General features: G+C 54.5%; 1 protein-coding gene across 1 annotated transcript in view; it reads right to left on the minus strand.

Moving 5' to 3' along the window:
* The window catches only part of KDM2B (lysine demethylase 2B), a 114,597-nt gene that overhangs the window by 59,256 nt on the left and 31,270 nt on the right, over window positions 1-24,071 (minus strand). Inside the window, exons 7-11 of the mRNA XM_040619957.1 lie at window positions 17,980-18,073; window positions 16,836-16,989; window positions 9,103-9,218; window positions 3,269-3,395; window positions 705-1,195 (exon numbers count right to left, since the gene is read on the minus strand). Of these exons, the coding sequence (XP_040475891.1) occupies window positions 705-1,195; window positions 3,269-3,395; window positions 9,103-9,218; window positions 16,836-16,989; window positions 17,980-18,073 (982 nt within the window). The remainder of the gene's footprint in view (window positions 1-704; window positions 1,196-3,268; window positions 3,396-9,102; window positions 9,219-16,835; window positions 16,990-17,979; window positions 18,074-24,071) is intronic.

The raw sequence follows: 24,071 nt of genomic DNA on the forward strand, positions 1-24,071 counted from the left end.
TGTGCGCTCTGCCTGTAACAGCCTTCTCCATCCGGAGAACTCCTATGCAGCCTCCAAAGCCCAAACCAAATGCCCTCTGCATACCTGTCCCAGAGCCCTGGCACCTGGTGTGGCTGAGGAGTGTCCTTCACCCCGCTAACTGGTGAGATGCCTGAGGGCAGTGACTGTGCCTTCCTGCTTTCTTTTCCCCCAGTGGCCAGCCCAGATGGTGCTCGATGAACCTTTGCTCAATAATCAGGTTCTACGTAGAGACCTCTGAACCCCAGGTGGCTATGTGGCCCACCTTAGCTGGCCACCTAGAGGACCACCCAGAGGAACAACCTGGTCGTATGAAGCAGGTGCATGCCCCGGGGGAAGCCAGCCCAGAACAGCAAGTCTTCCTGACCAGGATGGAGGGGTCTGTCCCCAGACCCAACAATGGCACTGTGGGCACACCCATAATGCCTGCTGCTAGCAAAGCCTCAGATTTTCAACAAGTGCTGAGAAAGAACTCCTTATCAACCACAGAGGCAGCTTCCCCTTTAGCTCTCAATGGTGGCCTCGGCTCAGAAGCCCTAGGCAGGCTTGCTTGGACCAGAAGTCCCTCTCCATGCATAGATATACCCCCGGGACAGTTTGCACTGAACTGCCCTGAGCTGAGCTGCCCCTGGGAACCCACCCGGCCCTTCTCAGCTGCCCGGGCCCAGATGCGACCCCCTGCCCACCTTCACGCCCTCCAGGAGTGCCTGGGGGTCCTCGATGCCCTCAGGGACACACTTCTTGTTCTCTGGGAGGGATTCCAGTTTCTCCACCAGCGCTTTCAGGCCCTTCAGCTCAAACTCAGTGAGGTGGGTCCACTTGGCGGAGACCCCCGTGGCAGGGGAGCCAGTGGGCGTCTTGGGGTAGTCTGTGGGCACCGTCGTGGACTTCACACTTTCCTCCGACTCGTTAGACAAAGTCCTTTGGAGGAACCGCATGGCAGGTGCTTTGGGCTTCTTCCCAGAGGCTTCCTGGTCCTCTGAGGGGGTGCTGGTAGGCGACGGAGGGCCATCGGCGGGGGGCTTGGGCCCCTTATCTGCACCCTCCTCTTCCTCTTCCTCCTCCTCTTCTTCCTCCTCCTTCTCCTCCTCTTGAGGCTGCTGCTCACAGGACTCCTCCTCCATCTCCAGCCAGGAATCAGATGAGAAGCCGTCTATGCTGGGCTTTCTAGGCGCATCTACAGGGAACAGGAGGGTCACAAGAAAGACTGAGATGAGTCTTGCAAACTCCCTGCTGGAAATCCCTGGAACCTCACTTGCTATGCGCCCTCCCCCCCTTTACTCTGGATATCAAGCTTTTTTTGACAATTCTAATGGTCTATGCCTCCCTCCAGCTCTAGAAAGGCTGGGGTCAGTCAGACATAGGATCAAATCCCAGCTCTGTTTCTTCCCAGCTGTGTGTACTCAGACAGGTTGCTTCACCTCTCTGCATACACCTGGCATTTTATTTTTCAACATATAAAAATAACGCCAAAAATGCATATAGTATATAACGATTCCATTCATATGAAATGTCCAGAACAGGGGGAAATATATAAAGACAGAAAGTAGATTAGTGGGTGCCTAGGCTGGGCGCGGGGGAGATAAGGAGATAACACAAGGGTACAGGTTTCTTTCTGGGGTAAAGAAAACAACCCCAAATAGACTGGTGATGGCTGCACAGCTCTGGGAATATGGGAAAAGCTGAGTTTTACACATTAAATTGTCTGATGTGGGGACAATATCCCAATAATGCTGTTTTTAAAAATATAAGGCAAAAAATGCTTCCTCTGAACGCTTGCGGTGAGGACCCGCTAAGGAATCACTGAGCACGGGTCCTGGCACACAGCTAGCATTTGATACACGAGGCCTCTCCCTGATGTCTCCTCTTTATCTTGGCAGGAGGAGCAGTGAGGCGGGGGGAAACAGAGGCAAGAAATTTCAATGACTCAAATGCTGCCTCAAGCTTTCTTCTTGTGCCTGCGAATGGAATCGGGAACGTTCTTCTACAGCCCTAAATATCCGAATGAGAGAAGTGACTCTCTGTTTCCTGGTCCTGAGGACTGCCACAAAATCAAGCCTCTGGTCCCCACAGGAACGTGTAAGCTACTACAACCACAGGGGTCGCCCCATTATTTCAGACTAATTTCCCATTTCCTACCAGGCTGGGAGCTTCCAGAGAGCAGGTTATGGGGTTTCAGGACTTTTCACCACCTGAATATTGCATCATCTGACATGTAGGAGACTCACAAGAGACTCCCCAGGCAAAACTGAATTTCTAGGAGGGAAATAAGCACTCCCCGATAAAGACCTCAGCAGACACATGTGTTCTCCATCATATGCCCAGTCTCAAACCCCCAAAAGTCACCAAGAATGACAGTCAGGGGAAAGAGGGAAGAAGGCTTTTTACAGTGAGGGAAAAAAAGAATCTAAAAATCCTGGGGATTGCAGGAGAAACCGTGCAGACCCTAACGGAGACAGACCGATCGTATTTTTCTATCCCGTGATGAGAAACAAGCAGCGAATGAGTCTGTCTCAGCAGACTGTGAATCCAGGAAAGCCCTCAGCAGTAACAGCTCAGAGGCAGAGGGGGAGACCCGTGTTCTTCCAGATTGCTCCTCGGGGCTCACTGTCACACCTAGAGACAACCTCAGGCGGGCGCCTAGGAGTGGAGATTCAAGGACTGAGCCATTTGGGGGGTGATGTCCCTTTAAGTAAAGGCAGTAAGGCAGGGTTCCGCAGCTGCAGCTCTAAACGCTCTCTCCTGCCTCTGTCAGAACCACCCACTGCTCTGCCAGAGCTGTGTCTCCAGCCCTGGTCACCCCTCCCGCTGGCTCAAAGCTGGCCTCAGATTTTGGGGATTGGCTGCACCTCAAGGGCCTGCTCCTATATGGACAAAAACCCAACCCGTCGGTGCAGGGGAGGGCTGCAGATGGGGGGACCAGCTGGAGGCCACGGAGGAATAAAACCACCAGGATTCTCTGCTCCGTAGGGGACCCTGTTTCAGCAACCACGCCTGGGACCGGTTCCTCAGCGAGACCTGGAGGCCACCAAGGTGATTCTGTCAGGGTCAAAGTTTCATTTTCTTGGACTCTATATTCCAGATGGGAAGTTGACAAGGATGGCTTCCCCTCCTAAGGGGTCTCTAGGAATCTGCCCCACACTTTGTTTCAAAAGAATTCCAGAAACCCAGGGACTCTCAAGGGCCACACGGAAAACATTCTTCCTGCCCAGCTGAGCAGGGGAGGCGGCCGGGCCCACGTTTCACTCACCAATAAGCATTGATTCTCTCTGGTATTCCTGAGTGAGGTAGGACCGCTGGGTCACACAGTACACGTATCTTTCCAAGACATACCAGCACATCTCATAGTAGAAGGGGTAACGAAATTTGGGCTGCACCTGAAAGCAAAGACCCAGGGGTGGAAGTCAGTTTCTGGAGGGCAAAGGAGAACCAAGGGAGAAAAATGGGGGGAGGGGGTTTCTGCAGGTGGGAGTTATTTTCACCATCTTAACAAGAGCACAAATGGTGTGAGGGAAAAATGGGGGAGGCGGGCTGGAAGGCAGGAGAGAGGCGCTGGAAGGGGCAAGATACCAGTAGCATGCACAAATGAGGAGGAAGAGGGGAGAAAGGTCTATGTGAGAGCATCATTTCAAAGCTCCCTGAGCTGCAGGCCGCCAGGGGAAGGCGGATGGGGTCCGCTTTGTGCTTCTGTGAGATGCAGAGAAACAGAGTTGTCCCCTGACCTGCTGACGGAGGGTGCGGGTACCTGCGGATGTGAGCCTGATGCCAGCTACAACAAACACAGGCTCCTCCTCGTTCTCAAAAATTCTTGCACACACTCTGCTATCCCTCCCTGCCCCTTGAAAGACAGAAAACGACCCCCAAACCTTACCCATTTGCAGACGGGCTATCAAGCATCTCCTGCACTCTGGGAGGGAGGCAACACCGGGTGGACCAATGAGGAGGGAGGGGGTGTGGCCTCTCCTACCTCCAGGGGCGGGGCCTCAGAGGGTCCCACCTCCTGCACCTCCTGCTCCTCCCTGACAACCACCTGGCACTGCCCAGTCTGTATTCCCAGAGGATTCCCTCGGACCCAAGTCCCCAGGTGACCTGGGATGCTCTAACACCAGGAGACACACGCCCGGGTCTGGAGCAGGAGTCCAGATGGGGCTCCCCTTTGGGCCATTTCTTATAGGGGAGGAACTGTAGGTGCAGATAGCTTTGTCTATCAGAGCTGTGAAAAGGCCTGAGCTCCAGGAGGATTCTGATGGGTGAAAGCGCGGGGTCTGTGTGGACGAGATGGCAGAGAAAGATGGCAAGGAAGCAATTCCACTGACGGCCCTGCACAGATGAACCTTCCAGAAACTTCATCCTGAGCGGGTAACTGAGGAATGAGGGCAGTGAGTGGGTGGTCCCTGTCTCCCCCAGGGACTGAGCCCTCTTTTCCAAGGCTGCGCGTAGATCTGCACAGGTCCACACTCACTCCGGACCTGCTCTCTTGCCCTCTCGCCAAGGGTGTGTCCACCTCCAGAGACCTCTGCAGGTGCCAGAGACCCCTCTTCACCTCTTCTATCTTCCAGAAACCCAGGGAGTTGAATGTTAAGCAAGGACACTCTCCCACCTTTCTCTGCAACAGTCTACAGGCAACATTCTACGTGTGGGATGAAGGCAAAGACAAGCAGACCTCGGTCCTCCATTTGCCCTAAAATACCACTTTCCTGCCTCTCCCCAGTGCCCACCTGGAGAAGGCCCTAACTCTGCCCTCTCTGAGAGTCCCAGCTCAGTCCCCTGGCTACCCCAGGCCCCACTGACTCAGTGTTCAACCGTGAGGCACTTGAGGGGTTTCACTTCTCCCAACTGCTTATTGGGTCCATTTGACCTCCCCACGTCTGGTGGATGGTATGTGCTGGAATGAGATCCTGGCCGCCGCATGCTTTTGAGCTCCTCTGGGGGATGCATGGAGTTGGGAACATCTAGCGGTTTCCTTGGCTCCAGCTACTTTCCTGAGAACCCTGCTTTGAATGCTGGGATAGCAGTAAACCTTTTTCGCTGTCACTGGATCAGTGTCCTTCCGAGTTTAAAAAGGAGAGGGGCACTTCAGACTGAGACAAACCCTGACCTCCTGTAAAGAGGGGTCCAGGAGCCTCAGCCCTACCCGCGCTCCAGAGCAAGGACCAAGCGACTTTGAAACCAATTGCCAATACCTACAGAGCAGGCTGAGGACAGGCAGGCCCGCCTCTTCTCGGACCCTCACTCACATCTCCTGACTTCAGATTCGATTGGTAAGACTCTGAAGTTGCTTTTGACCTTTCAAATTTTGGGAAACCGTGCAAGCCGCTCTGCATTGAAGGGCACCATGGCGCCTGAGAATCTTTCTAGATCAGGAAAAAAATATATTTTTTGGCTGTATATCAGGAGAGGAAGAGAAGTCTCCCCTCATTGTTGCTGAACCCAAGGGAAACCAGCTGGGTGAAAACAAATGCTGATGAAGGAATTCGAATTTTTTCATTTTATTTTTATTTTTTTTTTCCAAGAGAGCACGGCAGGAAACAAAATTTGCAAAGAATTGACTTACAAACGGGTTGTCGCCTTCCACCCTTCGCCTTCAAAAGGTTTCAGCCACATGCCTGGGAACATTAAACACACGATTGCTCAACATTATTTGTTGACAAATTCGGAGCCTCACCAAATTGAGTTGTTCAACTGAAAAGGCAAGGCAGTCAGAAAGCATATGCAGCGCTCCCAGCCTGGGGGGTAATCAGTCTATCAGCGGATCTCAAGGGGTAGCTTTGAGTTCCCAAAGGCCCATGCAAGTAGCACTTGGCCTTGGCCCTTCCTCTTACAGCTGAGTGACCTCAGGAGATCAAAACCAAAGGTGTTTTGGTGCGTCTAAAACTCCCAGGTCTCAAGGGACTTGAAAAACTAAAATATGAGGGTGGGTGGAAGTGTCTTAAAATTTGTTTTTCTCCTGGAAAAAAAAAAAAAAAAAAGTCAATGGGAAAAAAAAATCCAATGGTAGAGGAAAAGAGGAGAGGAAGGGAAAATTATTTGCAATTTCCAAATAGATTCACTGGCTGAAAGGGGATGGAGCGTGCGGCGTTACCTTTCCTGAGAAAGCTGCCTTCACTAGAGCCATTAGGGAAAAAAAAAAAAAGATAAACATAAGAGAGACGGCAGTTTAATGAATGATCAACTGGACCATCCCTGTCCCTTATCAAACTAACTGGAGTTAAAAATATGTAGTGATAGTTGTTGAGACGTTATCTTCACATAATAAACATGCAACACACCCGGTCCTTGGTATAGTTCCTCCCCGTCTTGCATCTTTACCATGAGAGGATTTACTCTGCACAGGGGCGGGACATACGTGGGTTTCTACACATTGGAAACTACCAGGCCCTGGCAGGGCAGGGCCTCAGCGGCAGCAGGGTAAAGACCCCTACCATCTGACCCCCCCAAAATTAAAATCCTAGCGAGCAAGATGCGGCTTCCTAAACATAGGAGACCGCTGGGGTTCCCCTGGTCTGGACGGGAGGGGGGTTCCCCACCTTGGGCCACAAAGGCAAATTCTTTTTCTAAGACAAATCCACACCACGGGGCTGGCTTAAAGACTGACAGTTTCCTGTCCCACCCCCTGCCTTTGGTTTCCAAGCAAAGCCCTGTTTTAGGGACTCTTGAAAAACTATTTTTAAATGGCCATAACCTTCTTAAGAAAGCTCGCAGGGATGTAAGGAATTAAGCTGTAGCGAGCTGACAAGGAGCCCTGGCATTTTATCTGGCTTCCAGTGCTCTCTCCCCAGCATCTTTTGTCTGCCTTGGCTCCTAAGACATAAACAATTGGGCCTTGTAGCCAAGCCCTCTCCAAAGACCAGAAATCAAAGCAGATTAAACAGCCTGCCGCTGCTTCCCGCCCAGCCTGCCCACCAGCCCCCCGCCCATCAACCTGCTTCAGGGAAACCAGATGGGGCGCCCACTCAGACGACAGGGACAGTGGGCCTTGGGGGAGGGGACCCTGTCGCGCTCATCTCAACGTGGGCCTCAGAGTCCCCGGGTGCTCACTGTGACGCCGAGGGTTCCACACTATTACCCTCCCTCCCGCCTCCCACCGAGCAGGGGAGGGGAGCTGGACTCCTGATGGAAGGATGGGGTCCAAATCCACTAAGATGTATAATCCGGATTCCCTGGGGGAGGGGGACAGCTGCCAAGCAAGTTGCCAAAGCCTTTAGAAATCCCAGCCTGATTCCGGCTTTCGGGAATTGGCTGGAAAGTCGTGGGCCTCACTTTTTCTAGATTTCTCCTTTTTTACCCCACACCTCCCTAGTCTGCTCACACGCAAACTGGCCCATTCTTCAGGGCTGGCCAAAAAACAGTTGGCCGGAGCCCGAGACAGCACTTGACCCAGACTATGAGATGACTGCTCACACCCACAGGTGCCTTTCTCCAGCACAGCACAGGGTGGCTTCCACCAGACCAGGGCTAACCGGGAAAGGGACGGTAGGCGGGCAACAGAGAAAAGAGGAGCGAAAATCCACAAAACAAGACCCAGTCTCTGCAGATCCGGGCATCCCAGCAGCAAACCCATCATTCTGAAGATGCACAGTTGCTCCCTGAAGCACACCTGACCGCTGAATACAGCTCAAAGTTGTTCCCAGGAATCCCCAGGACAAGGTCCCTCAACATCGGGACTGTTGGAGAAGTCAGATACACACATAGTAGTGAAGACTTCTGGTTCATGTATGTGATTCTGTGCAAATCAGGGCCTAGAAACAAGACCAAGAAAGGCGGGGACCCTGGGCCCAGGGCATCTGCCTCGATGGGATGCTTCTGCAGAGTCCCGGCACGACAATACCTCTCTGGGGCAAAAAAGTCACTTCTGACGCAAAACCCAAGAAGATGTGGTGTGGTCTGTCCATACAATGGAATATGACTCAGCCATAAAAAGGAATGAAGCAATGACATCTGCTACACCGTGGGTGAGCCCCGAAGACACCATGACAAGTGACAGAAGCTAATCACAAAAGGACACCGTTAGAGCATTACATTGCTATGAAATGTTCCGATAATAGGCAAATCCGCAGAATCAGAGAGTGATCATTGGTTGCCACAGGCTTGGGGTGGGGAACGGGGTTTATGGAAGGTGACCGCTAATGAGTAGGGGGTTTCTTTCTGGGGTGATGAAAATGTCCTTGAATTGGAGTGCACAACGCTATGAAAACGCTAAATGCCACTGAGTCGAGCACCATAACTGGTCACCTGGATGGTACGCAGATTATAGCTCAATAGGAAAAAGAGATGAATGTTTGAACGACTGTAAGAAAAAAGAAGACAGAAGGGGCCCTCTTGGCCCCAGTTTCCCACCCTCAGACCTGTCTCTCCACTGCCCTGGGACACTTGGTCAAGCTGCACAATGGGAAAGAGGGTCAGACGCAAGCAGCCTGTGCTCTCCAGAGGAAGCTCGTGGAGTAGAGCAGAGCAGAGGACACACGTCAGGTGTCTAAGCCTCGGGCCCCGGTCCTGGGGTGTGGGGGTGGGGGAGACCCTATGTCTGAGAAGCTGTTACTGTCACAGTCAAGAGGAAAGCCCCCCATTCCCACCCCTACCGCAAGCAGACACTGAGACAGAGCTCAGAGACAATACTGAGGGATTCACAGATACCGGCTTCCTCAGGGCGCTACCACATTTGGGGTCCCTGGGCGGAGGAGACAAGTGGCCAAGAGCTGATCCTTCCAAGGACCCAGCCCCCGCTCCAAACCACAGCAATAACAACCACGAAATCCCCCCCAGCTCCCGCGCATCCCTCTCTACACATAAGAAGAAAGAGGCAGGGTTCCTGGTATCTCCCAGCGCTTTCTCCATAGCCACTTCCTCTTCGACGAGGGGGTTTTGGCTGCCACGGGCCCGGAGATGAACAGAAACTCCAGGGGCTCTGTCTGGGTGGGCTTTTGCAGACAGCCCTCCGCAAGGACCAAGGCCCCACTGGAGGCAGGGAACAGGAGGGAGGGAGGACCACGGAGGACTCTGGAACGACTCGTCCCACACACCCCGAGCGCCAGGCAGAGCTCAGGGGCCGGGCAATCCCACGAGGAGAGGAGGAAGCCACCTTACCCGCGTTCTGTCCTCAATCTCGTAGATCCGCAGCTGCATGGGCACGTTAAAGCTATGCAGGATGTTTCCGCCAAACACCAGAGAGTCTACCGGGGTGTAGACTGCATGGATCCAACCTGGGGTGGGGAGGCCACAGAGAGGGTCAGCCACTGGCCCCTGGACCACTGGGAGGGTCATGGATGAAAGCACGTAGAAGGGCCCAGGAGACCCCGGTGAGCACCCAGGGCCAGAATTGAGGATGCCTGGGCTGCCTGATGCAGAAGGTAAGGTTCCGGACTGGCCGACAGGACTCAGACACACAGCCCCAGCCTCTGACCCTTGGCTGGCTCGAGCCAGCGGTGGGCAGCTGGAGGCCCTCGACAAAGGCTTCCTCGTGTTGTTTCAGGCCCGGCCACAGCAGCAGCAGAAGCAGGCCCTGTCCCCCTCCCAAGCTGGCCAGTCACCTGCTCATCCGTCCCTGAGCCTCGTCCCCCGCATCCCAGAGACCACCCGTCTCAGGAGGAGTCACAAAGGATTGCTTGGGGCCACAACAAAGGAGTGAAACTGCTAGAACTGCAAAACCCAGACATTTTCCTGCCTGAGGCACAGGACAGTGAAGTCACCTATAAGGACTGGAACCCAGCGCATCGGCCTCGCTTGGTCCATGAAGGCTAGACTAACCAAGCCACCCGAATCCTTTGCCAAGTGACTAATACATGTTTCCAGGGCTCAACAGACCCACATGCGCTCCCTCCTACAGTAACAGCACGGAGCGGGGGGACAAGCAGCATTATAATCCACTCCCATTTACAGATGCTGAAACCAAGGCTGAGAGAAGGCAAGTCAGGTGCTGAATGGAGTCACTGCGCCTCCGCTCTGACCCCCCACGCTGCACGGCTGCACAGGCTCAGTGACCAGGCCTGCAGGTCCCAGGAACATGCCAGGGAGGCAAAGAGAGACACGCAGAGGGAAACAAGAGAGGCAGAGGCACGACAGGACAGACAGAGGCAGAGAGACTCACGGTGAAAGATAGAATCAGTAGAGGAGAAAGGGGACAGACGGGGCCACCCAAACCCCGAGATCCCGAGCCCCGGTGTCCACATCTTCTCTGACCCCTCTTCTCTGACCTGTGTGCATAATTTGTTTGCTTGGAGGACGATTACAGAGTCCCCACCCCACACCCCAAAACATGCCAGCCCTGGGTCACAAGCAGTCACAGGTGGCCGTGGCTGCCAGGCGCATAGGTGCGAGGCCACTGCTGCCCTCTGTGGGACACTTGGGGCGCTGGTCCTGCCCTACTGGGCAGGGAGTGGGATGAGCTGGCGGTCCTGGGGGAGAACGGTCCTGGGGGAGGGTGGGGAAAAGCACCAGCCCAGAGCACAGGAACGAAGGCTCTGTGTAAGCTGGTCCCGCCGTCAGCTCCCCACACCTCTGGCTCTGCCTGGTGGGTGTGCTCTTGTCCAGTCACCTGGGCGCCTTCCCGCCACCTTCACACTTCCGTGCAGGACAAGTACGGCTGCCACCTTGGCTTCCACACCTGCTTTGGCCTCTCCATCTCAGCTGCGTGCCAGCCAATTTTCTCGGCCGTACGTTTTTCTATCTTTGCTGAGCAGAGCTACACTGTCTATTACCGTTCCTGTTACCAACATCGACATGACTTAAGCAACATTTCCTGAACTGGGACCCAGGACTGCCAGGGTCAAGCAGACGCACATGGTGGGGTGAAGCCTGAATGAGGCAAAGATTCCTGGGTCCCGTTCCTATGCTCCTCACATGCCCACACAGGGCCCTACAGAAAGCCCCAGCCCCTTGGGTCTGGGCTGGAAACTGTCCCATGGCCGACTCACCATGCGATAGGGGGCACTTGACCACCCCCTCTCCTGGCCTCCATCTGCCTGTGTGAAATGAGGGCGATCACTACTCCCTTGCGGGGAACCTGGTGAGCAAGAACTCAGTCCGTGTAAGGTGTAAGCAACTGCCACTGGTATCTGTGGTTGTCTCATCCATCTTGAATGCTTTGCAAAGAGTGGTGCCCACGTAAACCTGCATTTATCAGCCCTGGACTCTCCCTTCTGTCCTATCAAGTGAAAACACAGACACACCTGACTTACACCTGTTACGCTGCTGGGTGAGCAAAAAGGGAAACAGAAGAGAGGTTCTGCTTCAAGTGGAGTGGCAGGGAATCTATACCCCCTGGCATTTCAAGGGGTTCTAGAAGCTTCTATCCACTCTCCTCTAGTCCCCAAGCCAGGGCCTCACGGTGGGTCAGGCAGCCTCAAATGGATTACTCACTGCCAAGTTCCTCCCCCTACCCTTCCTCAGATCTGCTCTATGACTTTAACACTTCCCTCAGGAAGAACCAGGGAGGGGAAACAATAGTGTTCATGGGCTCCATCCATCCCCACCCTCCTGACGGTGTCTCCTTGGCTGCGCCCCAGGAAGCATGAGTGAGCAGGTGTCCCAGGCTGGGACAGGGCTGGGGAGGCTAGCATCTGCCTCTTGCTTCCAGGCCAGAGTCATCAACAACATGAAGGCAATAACAGAGGTGATTCAGGCCAAGCGACAAGGGACAGATCCAATCATGGAAGGAAAGCAGGCAACCCACAAAACCTGCTGACAGGTGTTCTCTGGGACCTGAGGGACAGTGGAGCACATTAGTCTCTCTTGCCCACAACCGAGACGCTCGGGATTCAGAAACCAACCCTCCCCCCCCAATCCACTTTTGTCTGTCTTTGTGGCAGTTGTAGGGGTAAACCCAAAAGTCATAGAACTCAGGGGCGCCTCACAAAGGGCCACGACCTGCTTCCTTCATGAAGTCCCTGAGCTGGGCCAGGCCCTGGGCTGGGCAGCCCAGCTGCCAAGGCACAGCCTCTCCTCTCTAGGACCTCCTAGCTGGTACCAGGGACCCAAACTGGCAGGCCACAGGCTGCAGCAGACTCAGGAGCGTGTTTAGTTTGACCCACCTGTGTTACAAAAATGGGGAAATTGTACAAGACTATCTGAATTGCTTTCTTCTTTAGAAAAACAGGAAAATGGGCCCACCAGGCCACTCTCCTCTGGCTTTAACTGGCTGGAGATGCGTAGCAACTGTCCAGTTTCAGACCCCACCCACCCTCTGCCTCCCATCCAGCCTGCTTCACTGCCACCTTCTCCCTGCTCTGTACCCATTTTACAGGTGGGTCATCTGAGGCCCAAGCCACATTACACTATTAAATAGCTTCAGGTTATTTTTCCTCAGACTGGCCCGAGTCTAAGAAACACCTAGGGCTACCCATGAATTTTGGGTCATGGGTGATCCTTTTTTTTTTTTTTTTAAGATTTATTTATTTATTTATTTATTTTAGAGGGAAAGAGCGAGCGAGCAAGGAGAGCAGAGGGAGAAGGAGTGGGAGAGAATCCCCACTGAGCCCAGAGCCCAACGAGGGACTCGATGTGGGACTCAGTCCCATGATCTGAGCCAAAATCAGGAGTCGGATGCTGAGCCACCCAGGTGCCCCTGGGTCATGGGTGATTCCTACTACAAACCAAGGATGGGAAATACTTTCAGGCCAGTCTAAGCCACTGACCCCAGGGTCCTTCCCAGGTCCCTATACTGGGCTCCCCATCCTGGCTGCTACCTGGCCGGACACGCATTCAGGACAGAGAGAATCTGCGTTATGGCTTCCCTACGACCTTCCACACTGCCAAGTGGGCCCTTAGGGAAGTTTGTTAAATGAGCACATAATTCTCCCAAAGTCATATGGCTGAGAAGGAAGACCAGATCGTAAGTCTGCTGACTCCCAGGCTAACGGGGAACCAGGTCAACTCTGAAACTAGACGCACTTGTGCTCTTGCCCTGCTCTGTTGCTTATTAATTGTGTGAACTTGAACTAGTTTGTTCACCTCTCTGGGCCTCAGGAAACTTCTTTAAGATTTTTTTTTTTTAATTTTTTAAAGTAATCTCTACACCCAATGTGGGGCTCGAACTCATGACCCCAAGATCAAGAGTCATGTGCTTTACCAACTGAGCCAGGCAGGCGCCCCCACGAACCTTCTTTATTTAAAAAAAAGGCAGGGGGGACATAAGTGTCTCCCCACATGCTTATGAAGAAGGTAAGTAATGTATGTAAAATGTTCGTTGCTCAGTAATGCGAGTTACTATTACCATTAGCCACAGTTCACCTAAGCTGGTGCGGCCAGCAGGGAGGCTGAGCCCATCCACGTGGTCAGGGCATTGGGCACAGGCATCACATGAAGGAAAAAGATGTCACCGGGTCCATCTGACTTCCGATTCCTTGGGGATGACTTCCACCTCCAGCTTTCCATACACCTCACAATCAGGCTGAAGCTGGGTAACCTGCCAGCCACTCCTGACCCTGACTGTGCGCCTGTCGAGGCCACTGTATTCCCACTGCCTCTGCCTCATCAGCAGGACAAACCCAGGCCCCTTTCTCCAGATCATGACGCCCCCTCAGCCACCTTCAAGTCTTCCTCTTCCAGGCAGCTTTCCCAGACCACCCAGGAATGAGGCCTGAGAACCACTACCCCTGCAGCACCGCCAGTCCCCAAACCCTTCACCCCAGACGCAAGAAGAGTGAAACCACATGTCACAAAGACACGCCAACATTTAAAAACCCTCCCAACCCAGCAGCCTCCCGGGTAGCTTTCAAAGTTGAAGATCTGCTGAATGACCCACAGGGAGACGTGAGGCCAGCATGAGAGAGGAGGATACCTCTGTAAGGTCGCCCTGTGGGGACTAAAACCCAAGTCAGAAGTGAGAAATGCCAGAATTAGATTCTCTGCTCCTGATACAGAAAAACCCACATGCAGGGGTGCCTGGGGGGCTCAGGTCGTGATCCCAGGGTCCTGGGATCGAGCCCCGCATGAGGCTCCCTCCTCAGTGGGGAGCCTGCTTCTCCCTCTGCCTGCCACTCCCCCTGCTTGTGCGCTCTCTCTCTCTCTCTCTCTCTCTCGCTATGTCTCTCTCTGTCGAATAAATAAATAAAATCTTAAAAAAAAGAAAAGAAAAGAAAAGAAAAACCTACATGCAGAGAGCCTTGTTCCCCCAGGCGGGCTCTCCATCTCCACCCAAAGCCACACTCCAACGTCCCCCAACCCTCAGCTGTGTGTCTGCCCACAGCTCAGGGCGTGTGGACGCGGGAAAGAATCCCCAGGTGCCTAACTACTTCTGTGACTGCGAAACTCTAGTCCTTCTGTTTTCACTGGCAACAGAATGAGGAAAATGAAGACAGCACAGATTGTCATAAACTCAAAACTATCAAATTTAAAGAACTGTCCTTTATTCTGAAATTACGGACTTCCAACTTTTTAGTGTCAGAATCATCTTCCATTTGTCAAAGTCAGCAACAGTAGATGCCGGCTTGCTTTTTTTTTTTTTTTTTTTAATTAACGCCCATCTTTAGCAAAACTACAAGTTTGTAACTACAAGCTCCCAACTTTTTTTTTTTTTCCATTTCATTGTTCCCTGCAGAAATCAAGGCTTGGTAATCACATGCACCCCCTGCCTCTGAGAAGGTGACAAATTCTAACTGTCCCTTTCTCACTTCCCAAACATCCTGGTGTCTTGCTCACAACCCTCAGGGCCAGGAGTCTTTGCTGGGGTCTAACTTAACCTGCTAGCTGCAGTTCAAATCCTCCTCTTGCCTTCAGCAGACAGTCACACCCCTGCTGGAGCTCAGACGCCGCTTCTCAAGACCTTTTCCAACTTGCTAAGTCACCAAAATGAACACCACTCCCATCCCAGACTGAGGGAGAGCAAAGAACCACCTCCCAGCTCTGCAGGAGGCCCTGAGAAAAGAAGGTCTGTCCTCCCAGGGAGATCAGGAGGCCTGCACTCTGCAGGACCAGGATGGGAGGGACCTGGAGGGTTCCACAGTTCAGCTCCACCCCACTCCCACTGTAGAGATGGGATAGTTGAGGCACAAACAGAGGAAGAGACCAGCCCAAGGTCACAAGGAGAGTCAGCAGCAAGGCCGAGGGCATTATAGAGTTCCCTTGCATCCACCACGGCCAATCCTCCAACACCTAAAGAGTGGCCGAACAGACTTGAGAGGTCTCCCTGCCACATCTGCCACGGTACACACCACAAACGCTGCCCATTGACTGCAACCCATTCCTGTCCCAAGCAGGGGTCCCCACCACTCCCCAAGTCTGAGGATGGACCTGGGGCCATGGTAACAAAGTCACCCCCACTAAACCCTGCCACTTCCAAATCCCCAATTTCCCTAATAGTGAAATCTCTACCTTCTGCCCAACTTTCTAGAACAGCTCAAGTGTGCAGGCCCCATCCCCTCGGTGGGAGATGCTACGGTAACAGCCCCCTCTTCATGTGACACTATGTCCAGACTCTAGGCCAGCTTCCAACCCAACTCTCAGAAACCTAAGTGTGACTGGCTTCTCCATCCAATGGATCTTAGTTGCTTCAAAAGATACTCCTAAGGTTCAAGCCCCCACTCAGTGGCAAATTCCCTGCAGGCTCCTTCACACAGTCATATATAAAGCCTCTACTTGTATACATCCAGTGACGGGGAGCTCACTACCTAGAAGAGCAAGTCATTCCAATACCACTTGGCTGTACCTCTTCTTCCAGGAGACGATCTTTCAACTAGCTGACTGCTGTTCCCATACACCTTCACTTCCCTGGGTAAAACCACCCTTCTTCCTTCAAATTCATCTCACCTGATGTGACATCCAGACTCCTATCTCCAGGTTGACTCACTCTCCAAAGTATAGTGACCAAAAGGAGTACAACCTCCTATATGGGACCTGACCCCCTTACTCTATACAGTGGGACTGTCACCTCCCTTATCCTGGATAAAATGTTACTGTTAATGCAGCCCAAGACTGCACTCGCTGACCCCTAGGGCATCTGTCATACTCACTGGTGCCTCAGCCTGTAAGTGCCCAAAAGCCCTCAGTCCATGACCAAAGAGCTGTAGGCATGTAGGTCTCAGCTCACTCAGTCCTCACTACCACCCCGGGAACTCTCACTCCCATTTTACAGACAACAACACTGAGGCACAGAGAGCTTAACTCACTCCTGTGAAGTCATAGCTCGTAAGCACCAGAGCTGAAATTCAAACTAAGGCCATGCAGTCTGGCTCCAGGGCCAGCGCTCTCAATTACTGCCCTCTACTATACTCGCAGCCTTAATTTCTTTTTCTCTTTTCTTCTTAATTTTTTGGCGGGTGGGGGGGTAAGTCCAAGTACAAGAGCTGACATTGACCTTGACTATATTTCGCCTTGTTCTGCAGGAAGGAGGCTACCACACTGGGTCCTTCCCCAAAGCTACATTCCCCTCTGCCCATTCCCTAGGCTTTCAGGCATGCCTGTAAGACCCCCCCCACCCTGGGGTCCATCCTTCCCCACAACCTGCCTGGAACCGCCATTACCATGCGTTGCATTCCTTGGGTAAACCAACTTAATTCCTCCTTCAAGAGAGTAAACCCACCCCCCTCACCACAGTACCACTGTCATCCCCTCACACAGAAACCTCCACAGGACGTCCTGGGGAAGCCATTCACGCTTCCCCTGAGGGAGGGCCCTAGGCTTTACCCCAGGAGTGAATTCTAGCCCACAGGCAGGGAGACACAGGTTAGATGTGCTCTCAGAGACTGCCAATGGCCACGCAGCCCACAGAACCCCGTCACTTGGCCCGAAACCCTGGCTGAGGCCACAGGGATGCGGGACTCTTCTCCCAGTGCTGGGAGAGCCAGGCCGAGGGAGAGCCCGACGCCAGGCTCGCCGGAACCTACCGGAAGGGATGAAAAACGTGTAGCCCTGTTTCAGCTCAATTCTTTGGCATCGCTCCACACGGTCTCCCAGGAAGATGTCACTCTGTTTGCCTGACAGCACCCACTCCTCGTACAGTGCCAAATTGTGCAGGGTTGGAGGAATCAGCCAAAAGATCTTGGGAGGAAAAGGAGGCAATCAGCTGAAGATCCGGGCCAAAGTCCTGGATTCCTTCCAGGCTGTGCCACAACCCAAGGAGACAGCCCCACCTGCCTGGGAGCGGGGAGGACAGAGGAGCGCCTCCAGGACCAGGCCCAAAGGGTCTCTGGGCTGGCGGGGAGGCTGCGTCGCCCTTCTGGGACACCCTCTGCCTGCCTTTAGGGAATCTCCATTCCTGCCGAAACATCAGGGTGGCTAGAGTTCCTGGACTGCGTGGAACATTCTTTCTCCTGAGCCGCAGGCTTGTTGGGGAGGTAAGGGAAGGAGACGAAGGGAATTTCCTAAGTTGTATGATAAAATGGTCCAATAAATAAACCCGGCCTGTACTCACTATGGAGAGGGAGGAAAAACATCTGGAACCAAGCAGGATGACTTCCTACCCAGGATTTCTTCCAACATGTTTGGTTAAAACAAACGTACACGCAAACCCAGACAAGCAGGGCGGCACGTGTCCGCTCAAGGAGCACCCACATCCGCACGGGGCGCTCAGAAGCGAACGCACCAGCAGCATCCTGAATGCACGCATCACCTCCTCTCTCTGGGGGACGTCTGTCCCTCAGATAAAATGTTCTTGGAGGCAGGTGGTGCCGACAACTAGACTTTTAAGTTAAACGGTCTCAGTGCTGGGGCTGGAAACCACAGCGGGCAAAGTGAATGCCGGGAGTTCTTGGGAACCAAGGCTAGAGTTTTAATCTGGCCTGAGGTGCTTAGAACACTGGACTAGGTGAGCAGGTATGAACAGGTAACCAGGTGTGATGCAGAACAGCTGACCTGGATCGTTCCCTCCAGGCGAAGACGGAGAGTGGGAGGTGGTCCTGAAAGTGGGCAGGGCAGGAGCTGACTGGGCTGGGGGGGGGGGGGGGGGGGGGGGGGGGTTAGGTGAGCAAGCCCCTCCATGAAGAAACAGCTAGGAATGTACGGAAATTGAAGAGATTTGGCTCAACTCACCTTCCCACCCCGGAAAACATGGTACCAAACGGAAGTGCCTCCAAAGTCGATGTGGAAGTCAGTGAAACAGCCTTTCACGCTCATCAGACAGTACCTGTGGCACAGAAGCGGGGGAGCAGGAACAGTAATTCAGTGCCTGAATCACAGGAGGTGCACGACAGCTTCCGAAGGGCCCGACCTGCTGTCCTTTTATAAATGCTAACACCGGGGAATTTTCTTTTCTTTTTAAACCCAATTCTAATCGGAGTTCCCCGTGGGGGAAGCCCCTGTGATCAGATGACGAATCTCAAGCACTGGCCACCTGCCCCCAAGGCTGGGGGAGGCATCTGGGTTTTCAGGTCCCCAGGAGAGAGCTGGCAACCCACAGGCCACTTGGTTCCTTCCTCACAGACAGCTTCTGCTCTTGCCCCACCCCCACCCCCACCCCAGGGAGAGGCTTCCTTTCTGCTCCCTCCCAGCGCCTGTACCTGCCGTTCTCCCAAAACGCCTGTCCCCTCCGCAGCAGCTGGGCCCCTGGAATTCCACTGTAAACCACCTGCAAAGCTTGCCAGTTACCAGTTCCCATTCATCTCTTCTTTCACTCGACAAGCGTTTGCTGAGAGCCAACCAACGGTCCAGCCCAGAGCTGGCATGGCCCTCAGAGAAATGTGTCAGCATGCATCAGCCCCCTGCCCTTCAGGATGGGACATTCTTAACGGAGCACTGCACGGGGAAAGTGAAACAGCAATGCAACTGACTGAGAAGTGAGCAATGCGGCTCCAAGTACAGGGGTACCAGCCACAAAAGATCACCGTGTAGGATTCCACGGATATGAAACGGTCCGAGTAGGCAAACCTACAGAGACAGAGTAGATGAGGGGTGGCCAGGGCTTGAGGGCGGGGGGTAGGGGGGGTAGGGAGGGATGGGGAGTGACTGCTAATGGGTACAGGGTTTCATTCTAGGGTGATAAAAATGTTCTGAATTTGACTGTGAATGCACAACTCTGTAAACATACGGAACCACTGAATTGTACACTTTAAATGAATGAATGGTATGTGAATTCTATCTCCATATAACTGCTAAAAAAAAGTGAAGGGATTAAGAGAGGACACTGGGGGTGGGGTGGTAGATGGGCAGAGAGGAGAACCTGGGCCTCAGAGGCTTGGGCAAGGAGGTGCAGTCAGGAGAAGGAACCCGCCAGCAGCCCCCCTTCTAAGCTCTAGCAGCAGCCAGATAACCCACCCTTCCTTACAGGAACTCACCAGTCTCCTCCCTCCTCCCTTGACATGCTGCCCTCCTAGGGGTGGGCAGAGCTTAAAGGGGGTGGGGGGGGGTGACAGAGCAGGCTTCCAAGTCCAGGCCTGGCAGACAGGGTTGCCAGGGTCCCCTCTTTCCCTCCCACCCCTTCCCACAAGAGCCACCAGCAGCACGGGTGGGGCAGCCTCCCCACGGCTCATGCACCTTGGCACCTCCAGAGGCCCACACACACATGCTTACCCCACTGACCTCTTTTCCCCGCTGCACTTTGCTTTTCCATGGTTTGGGGAAGAGGGGAGGAATGGGGCAGGGACAGACAGGGAGGAGGCAGCAGCAAGCCCCAGTGGAGATAATGGGGGGCGTGGGGCTGAGCTGGTTAGGAGGCTGGTGGGCTCCAGGTGCCCCCTCCCTCTAGCTGCCTTTTGCACCTCACATTCAGGTGGACCCGGGGCTCGGCAGTATGCAGGCAGCGTGCCCCGCGTCCCTCCTCCGGATAGGCTGGAAGGAGCCTTAACCATGTGTCTGCAGGAGGCTGACAAATCAGAAGGCCTTCCCCCACATCAGAGCCCCGCTGCCTAGCAACCCCATCGGAGGGGTGTAGTTGACAGCACAGGACGCAGCCCTGTCACGAAGACAGGCGCGGGCTGCGAGGCTGGCGCTGGGGTTGTTAAAGTCCCAGGTCAGGCTGGGGCTCTGCACCCTTCCGCCTCCAGCGAGGAGGCCCAGCCAGGTCCCTACTCTGAAGACCCGAGTGACCCTCTTCTCTCCAAGGAACTGGGGGTGGGGAGTGGGGGTGAAGCCCTAACCCACCCCACCCCCACGGACCACACCGGCCTCCTCTCCAAGCACCACTTCAAAATATTAGTCCTCATTTTCCTAAAACCACCTCTTCGTCTGGATTTTTTTTCTTTTCTTTTTTTAATCTAACCTTGGTTTCCACCCCCTTCAGGCCTCAGCAGAAAACAGTCTAGGGAAAACAATTTAAGTGTTTGTGGGGTGGAGCAAGGAGATGTGCTCCCTTTGGTCTGCAGCTTGATAACCACCCAGGCGCCCGCAGCAGAGAGGAGAGGAGCTTGGCTCTTGGGCTCCAGGCCCTAGGCTGGCCTGGCCACACGGGTCACCACCCCCCAACCTCCTGCCCCCCAGCCCCAACCTCCCCAGCAGGCGTGCACCAAATCACTAGGAGCTGCGGCAGCTATGTGCAAGGAAAGTTCTCCAAGTTGTGCTTGCGTCTGATCTGCCCTCCCAGTCACCCTCCAGCATCCTCTGAGGCCCTTCGGAGCTTGGGGGCGCCACTTCCAGCCCCGCCTCTCCCACAGAGGCCCCTCCTCCCATGTCCCTCATTTCCTGGCGGCGAGGCCGGGCCGCCCCTCCCGCCAGGCAACTACATGCGTTGGAGCGGCCAGGGTGGCTGTGACAGGGTGGCTTTGTCCGGGCCCCTGCAGCCGCCACCCCCGCCCTCGCGCCCGCCCCGCGCTCATTCCGGGTCTCCCCCCTCACTCCTGCTCCCGCTCGCTCTGGCGTGACGCCTTTGCACTGACCTCTACAGCTTCCTCTTCCAAAGCACACCGCAGTCACATGGGCACCCCGGCTCGGTGCCACGGCCGCTAAGCTCTCCCAGCCGGCCAGCCAGCCTGGCTTCCGCCTCGGCTGCCCCTTGCCCGGAAAGCCGCGCCCCTCGACAGACACCCCCCACCCACCTCCGGGGTGGCTTCCGTGCAGGAGTGCACCCTCCAAGTTGGGGGATGAGAATCAGGAGCCCCCGAACTAAGCCTCTGGGAGGTTCCCGCCTCCCAAGGCCCGGGCTGGCTGGGGAGGAGCGTGGTAGGAGGGGGCGCTGCACCTGCAGCACCAACTTTGGGGCGCTGCCTGGGGTCTGGGGAAGCCGGGCGGCCCCACCCCGCCCTTTTCCCTCCAACTTAGCGAAACTCCCCCGGCAGCTCAGGCAGCATCCCCTGGGGCAAAGGTCTTGGCGGGGGTAACCTGGGGAAAACTGGCACCGGGTGACGGGGCTGAAGGCGCCGAGCGCGCGCGCACACACACTACACACTTACACGCAGCCCCGGGAGACACAAAGAGCTGCTCCGCGACGCCGGCTGCGCAGCCCGCGGGCGGGAGGTGACCCACACCCCGCCCTGGCGCACCCCATTGGAGCGGGGGCTCCCGGGCAGCCCCGGGCCCGCGGGGCGCAGCGCAGGGACGCCCGCCCGGCCCCGCCCGGCGCGCCCGCGGTTACCCTCGGCGGCAGCGGCAGCGCGGCTCCCGGGCGTCCCCTTCGGCAGCGCAGGATCGACGCGCGCCCAGCCCCGGCGACCCGAGCTGAGCCCCCTCCACGGCGCTGGCAGGCCCCGGCCGAGGACCGTGCAGCCCTCTCTCTCTTCCTTCCTTCCTCGGGGAGCCGGGCGCAGGCTGCGCTCATCCCCGCGCTGAAACTGAACACCCGCGCGGCGCGGCGGCCGCCAGGAAGGAGGAGGGAGGCCGCGGCGGCGACAGGGAAGCTTGCCGGCCAGCGCCAGGGGACGCCGCCGCCGCCCACGGCCGCCCCGTCGCCCCGGCTGGGTGGGGGCACGAGGGTAGCTCTACAGGCGGGAACTCAGGAACACCCGCGCCCCCGTTTTCAGAGAGTGTGGGCGCCGTCCTGCAACTGGAGGTGTCGACCCAGCAAAGCCACCTTCCTTAAATGTGTCCTTCGGGGCACGGCTAGGGTTTGGAGGGAGGGTCAAATCCCAGGTATGGCAGCTCGGGGAGAGCAGGGATGCTGCTCTGGCCCTAAAACAGACTATCTGTGTGACCTTGGGCAACTTACTTCCCCTCCCTGAGCCGGTTTTCTCATCCTAATGGCAGGGAAGTGACCTGAAGTTCAACTCTGCATTCTAAGATGCTCCTTTGCTGCCCCTTCCCCTATCCAACCCTTAGTAGCTATGCAAACCTACATCACAGAATAACTGTGGGAACTCACTGAGATACATACATGTTAACACAGTACCTGGACCTATGAGACTGTGATTAATTAATCCAATTTTCACAACCCTCCGAGGTCACTCCCAGGATTGTCCCCGTTTTACAGATGAGAAAGCAGAGGCTCGGAGGTCGTGACTCACCCAGGTCACTACTTCAGTCAGTGATGGTGCTTACCCAAGCAGCCTGGCTCAGAGTTTCTCAGCCCTTCTCCCACTCTCCCTGGCAAATCCCAAGACTCTCAGAGCAGCAATGTCTGCAGGTCACAGCCAAGCTCAACCGCTGACTTCTGGCTGCACGAGATGGTCCAGCTCAAATCAGAAGTCCTCCAGGGCATGCTCACCAGGGCCACAGCCCTCCTCCCATTCTGTCCCCACACCCTTTCCCTAAACCGCAAGGGGGCAGGAGACAGTGGTATACCCTCTGTAGGAGCAGAAGTTCAGCTTCTCCATTCTTTGCCAAACCCCATCCACTAGGGCTATCCACCAATATTAACTAATAGGCTCTAATTATCAAGTGCTAATAATAATAATTGTTTACATGCATGAAATCATTTCACCTTTAAAACAACCCTATAATCCCCATTTTAGGGAAGTGAACATTGAAGCCATTTCAAGGTGGTCAATGCCCTGGGTCAGGAAGCCTCTTCCCAGTGTCATTTACAGAATGGCCCAGCCAGCCATTAGTACCTCTCCAACGGCCTGCTATGAGACCGCACTGTGACCTTTTTAGAACTGGTTGATTTTTTTCACCATATATATGTTCGCCTATTTACGAGAAAAAATTACAATTACAAAAAACATCTCCCATCTTGGATTTGAGCACTAGTCATTTGGTGGGTGTTCTTCAGAGAAAGGTTTTTTTAAGCACTTTTTTTGTTTTGTTTTTTGAGAGAGGAAGTGGGGAGGAGCAAAAAGAGAGGGAGAGAGAGAAGCCCAGCCAGGCTCCACGCCCAGCACAGAGCCAATGTGGGGCTCGATCTCACCACCCTGAAATGATGACCTGAGCTGAAATCAAGAGCTGGATGCTTAACAGACTGAGCCACCCAGGTGCCCCCGAGCAAGGTTTTTAACACACACAAAATATATACAGAGCTAAATGAGCTAAGAGAAGGCCCTGACACCTGAACCGGGCCATCCACATGGGAAAATTATTACTTTTTTGGTCACAAATGCCTCAGCTCAAGCGCCAGCAGGGATCACATCAGATGCATCTGTGTTAAGTATAGCACCGGCAATACAGCCCTATAATTATTCTGATCAACTGTGTGACATTGGACTAAATCCTTCCCCCTCCTGGAACTCAGCATCCCCATTTGGTGAGCTAGTCAGGGGCCTCTAACTGGTGGCCCTCAAGGGGTCAAACCAGGCGTAGATGTGCTTGGTTTGACCAGCACTGGGTTTTGTTTTGTTTTTCTTTTTTTTAAAAGAAGAATTTTTGAAATCATCCGCAGCCATAGCAGCCCCTACTGTCTTACATTCAACTGCTACACCTGTTACCCGCATTGAAGCACTATGAACTGCAGTTTCCTCGCCTGTAAAATGAGAATAGGAACACCTACTTCCAGGACTGCTGAGATATGCGTGCTAAGTGTCTAGCACAGTGTCTGTGTCTATACACGCAGCACAGAAAAGGCAGGCTCTCTCTGTTCCTCTTGTACGGAAGCAGAGAGGAAAAGCCAGGAATCCAGAGGCCTGGGGTGTGCTGCCTGGCCCTCAGCTCTGTCCCTGTGCGACATCAGCAGCCTCTCTAGGTCCATGTCCCAGTGTGATATACCACACAGAGATGATCATTTCTAGTACCAGCAAACATGGTTGGGAAGAGCTGAAAGTAAATAAGCGTTGTCGAGATAAAAGCCCAATGCAGGGGCGCCTGGACGCCTCAGTCAGTTAAGCGTC

This window comes from Ursus maritimus, unplaced genomic scaffold, assembly GCF_017311325.1.
Source record: "Ursus maritimus isolate PB19 unplaced genomic scaffold, ASM1731132v1 scaffold_33, whole genome shotgun sequence".
Classification (NCBI taxonomy): Eukaryota; Metazoa; Chordata; class Mammalia; order Carnivora; family Ursidae; genus Ursus; species Ursus maritimus.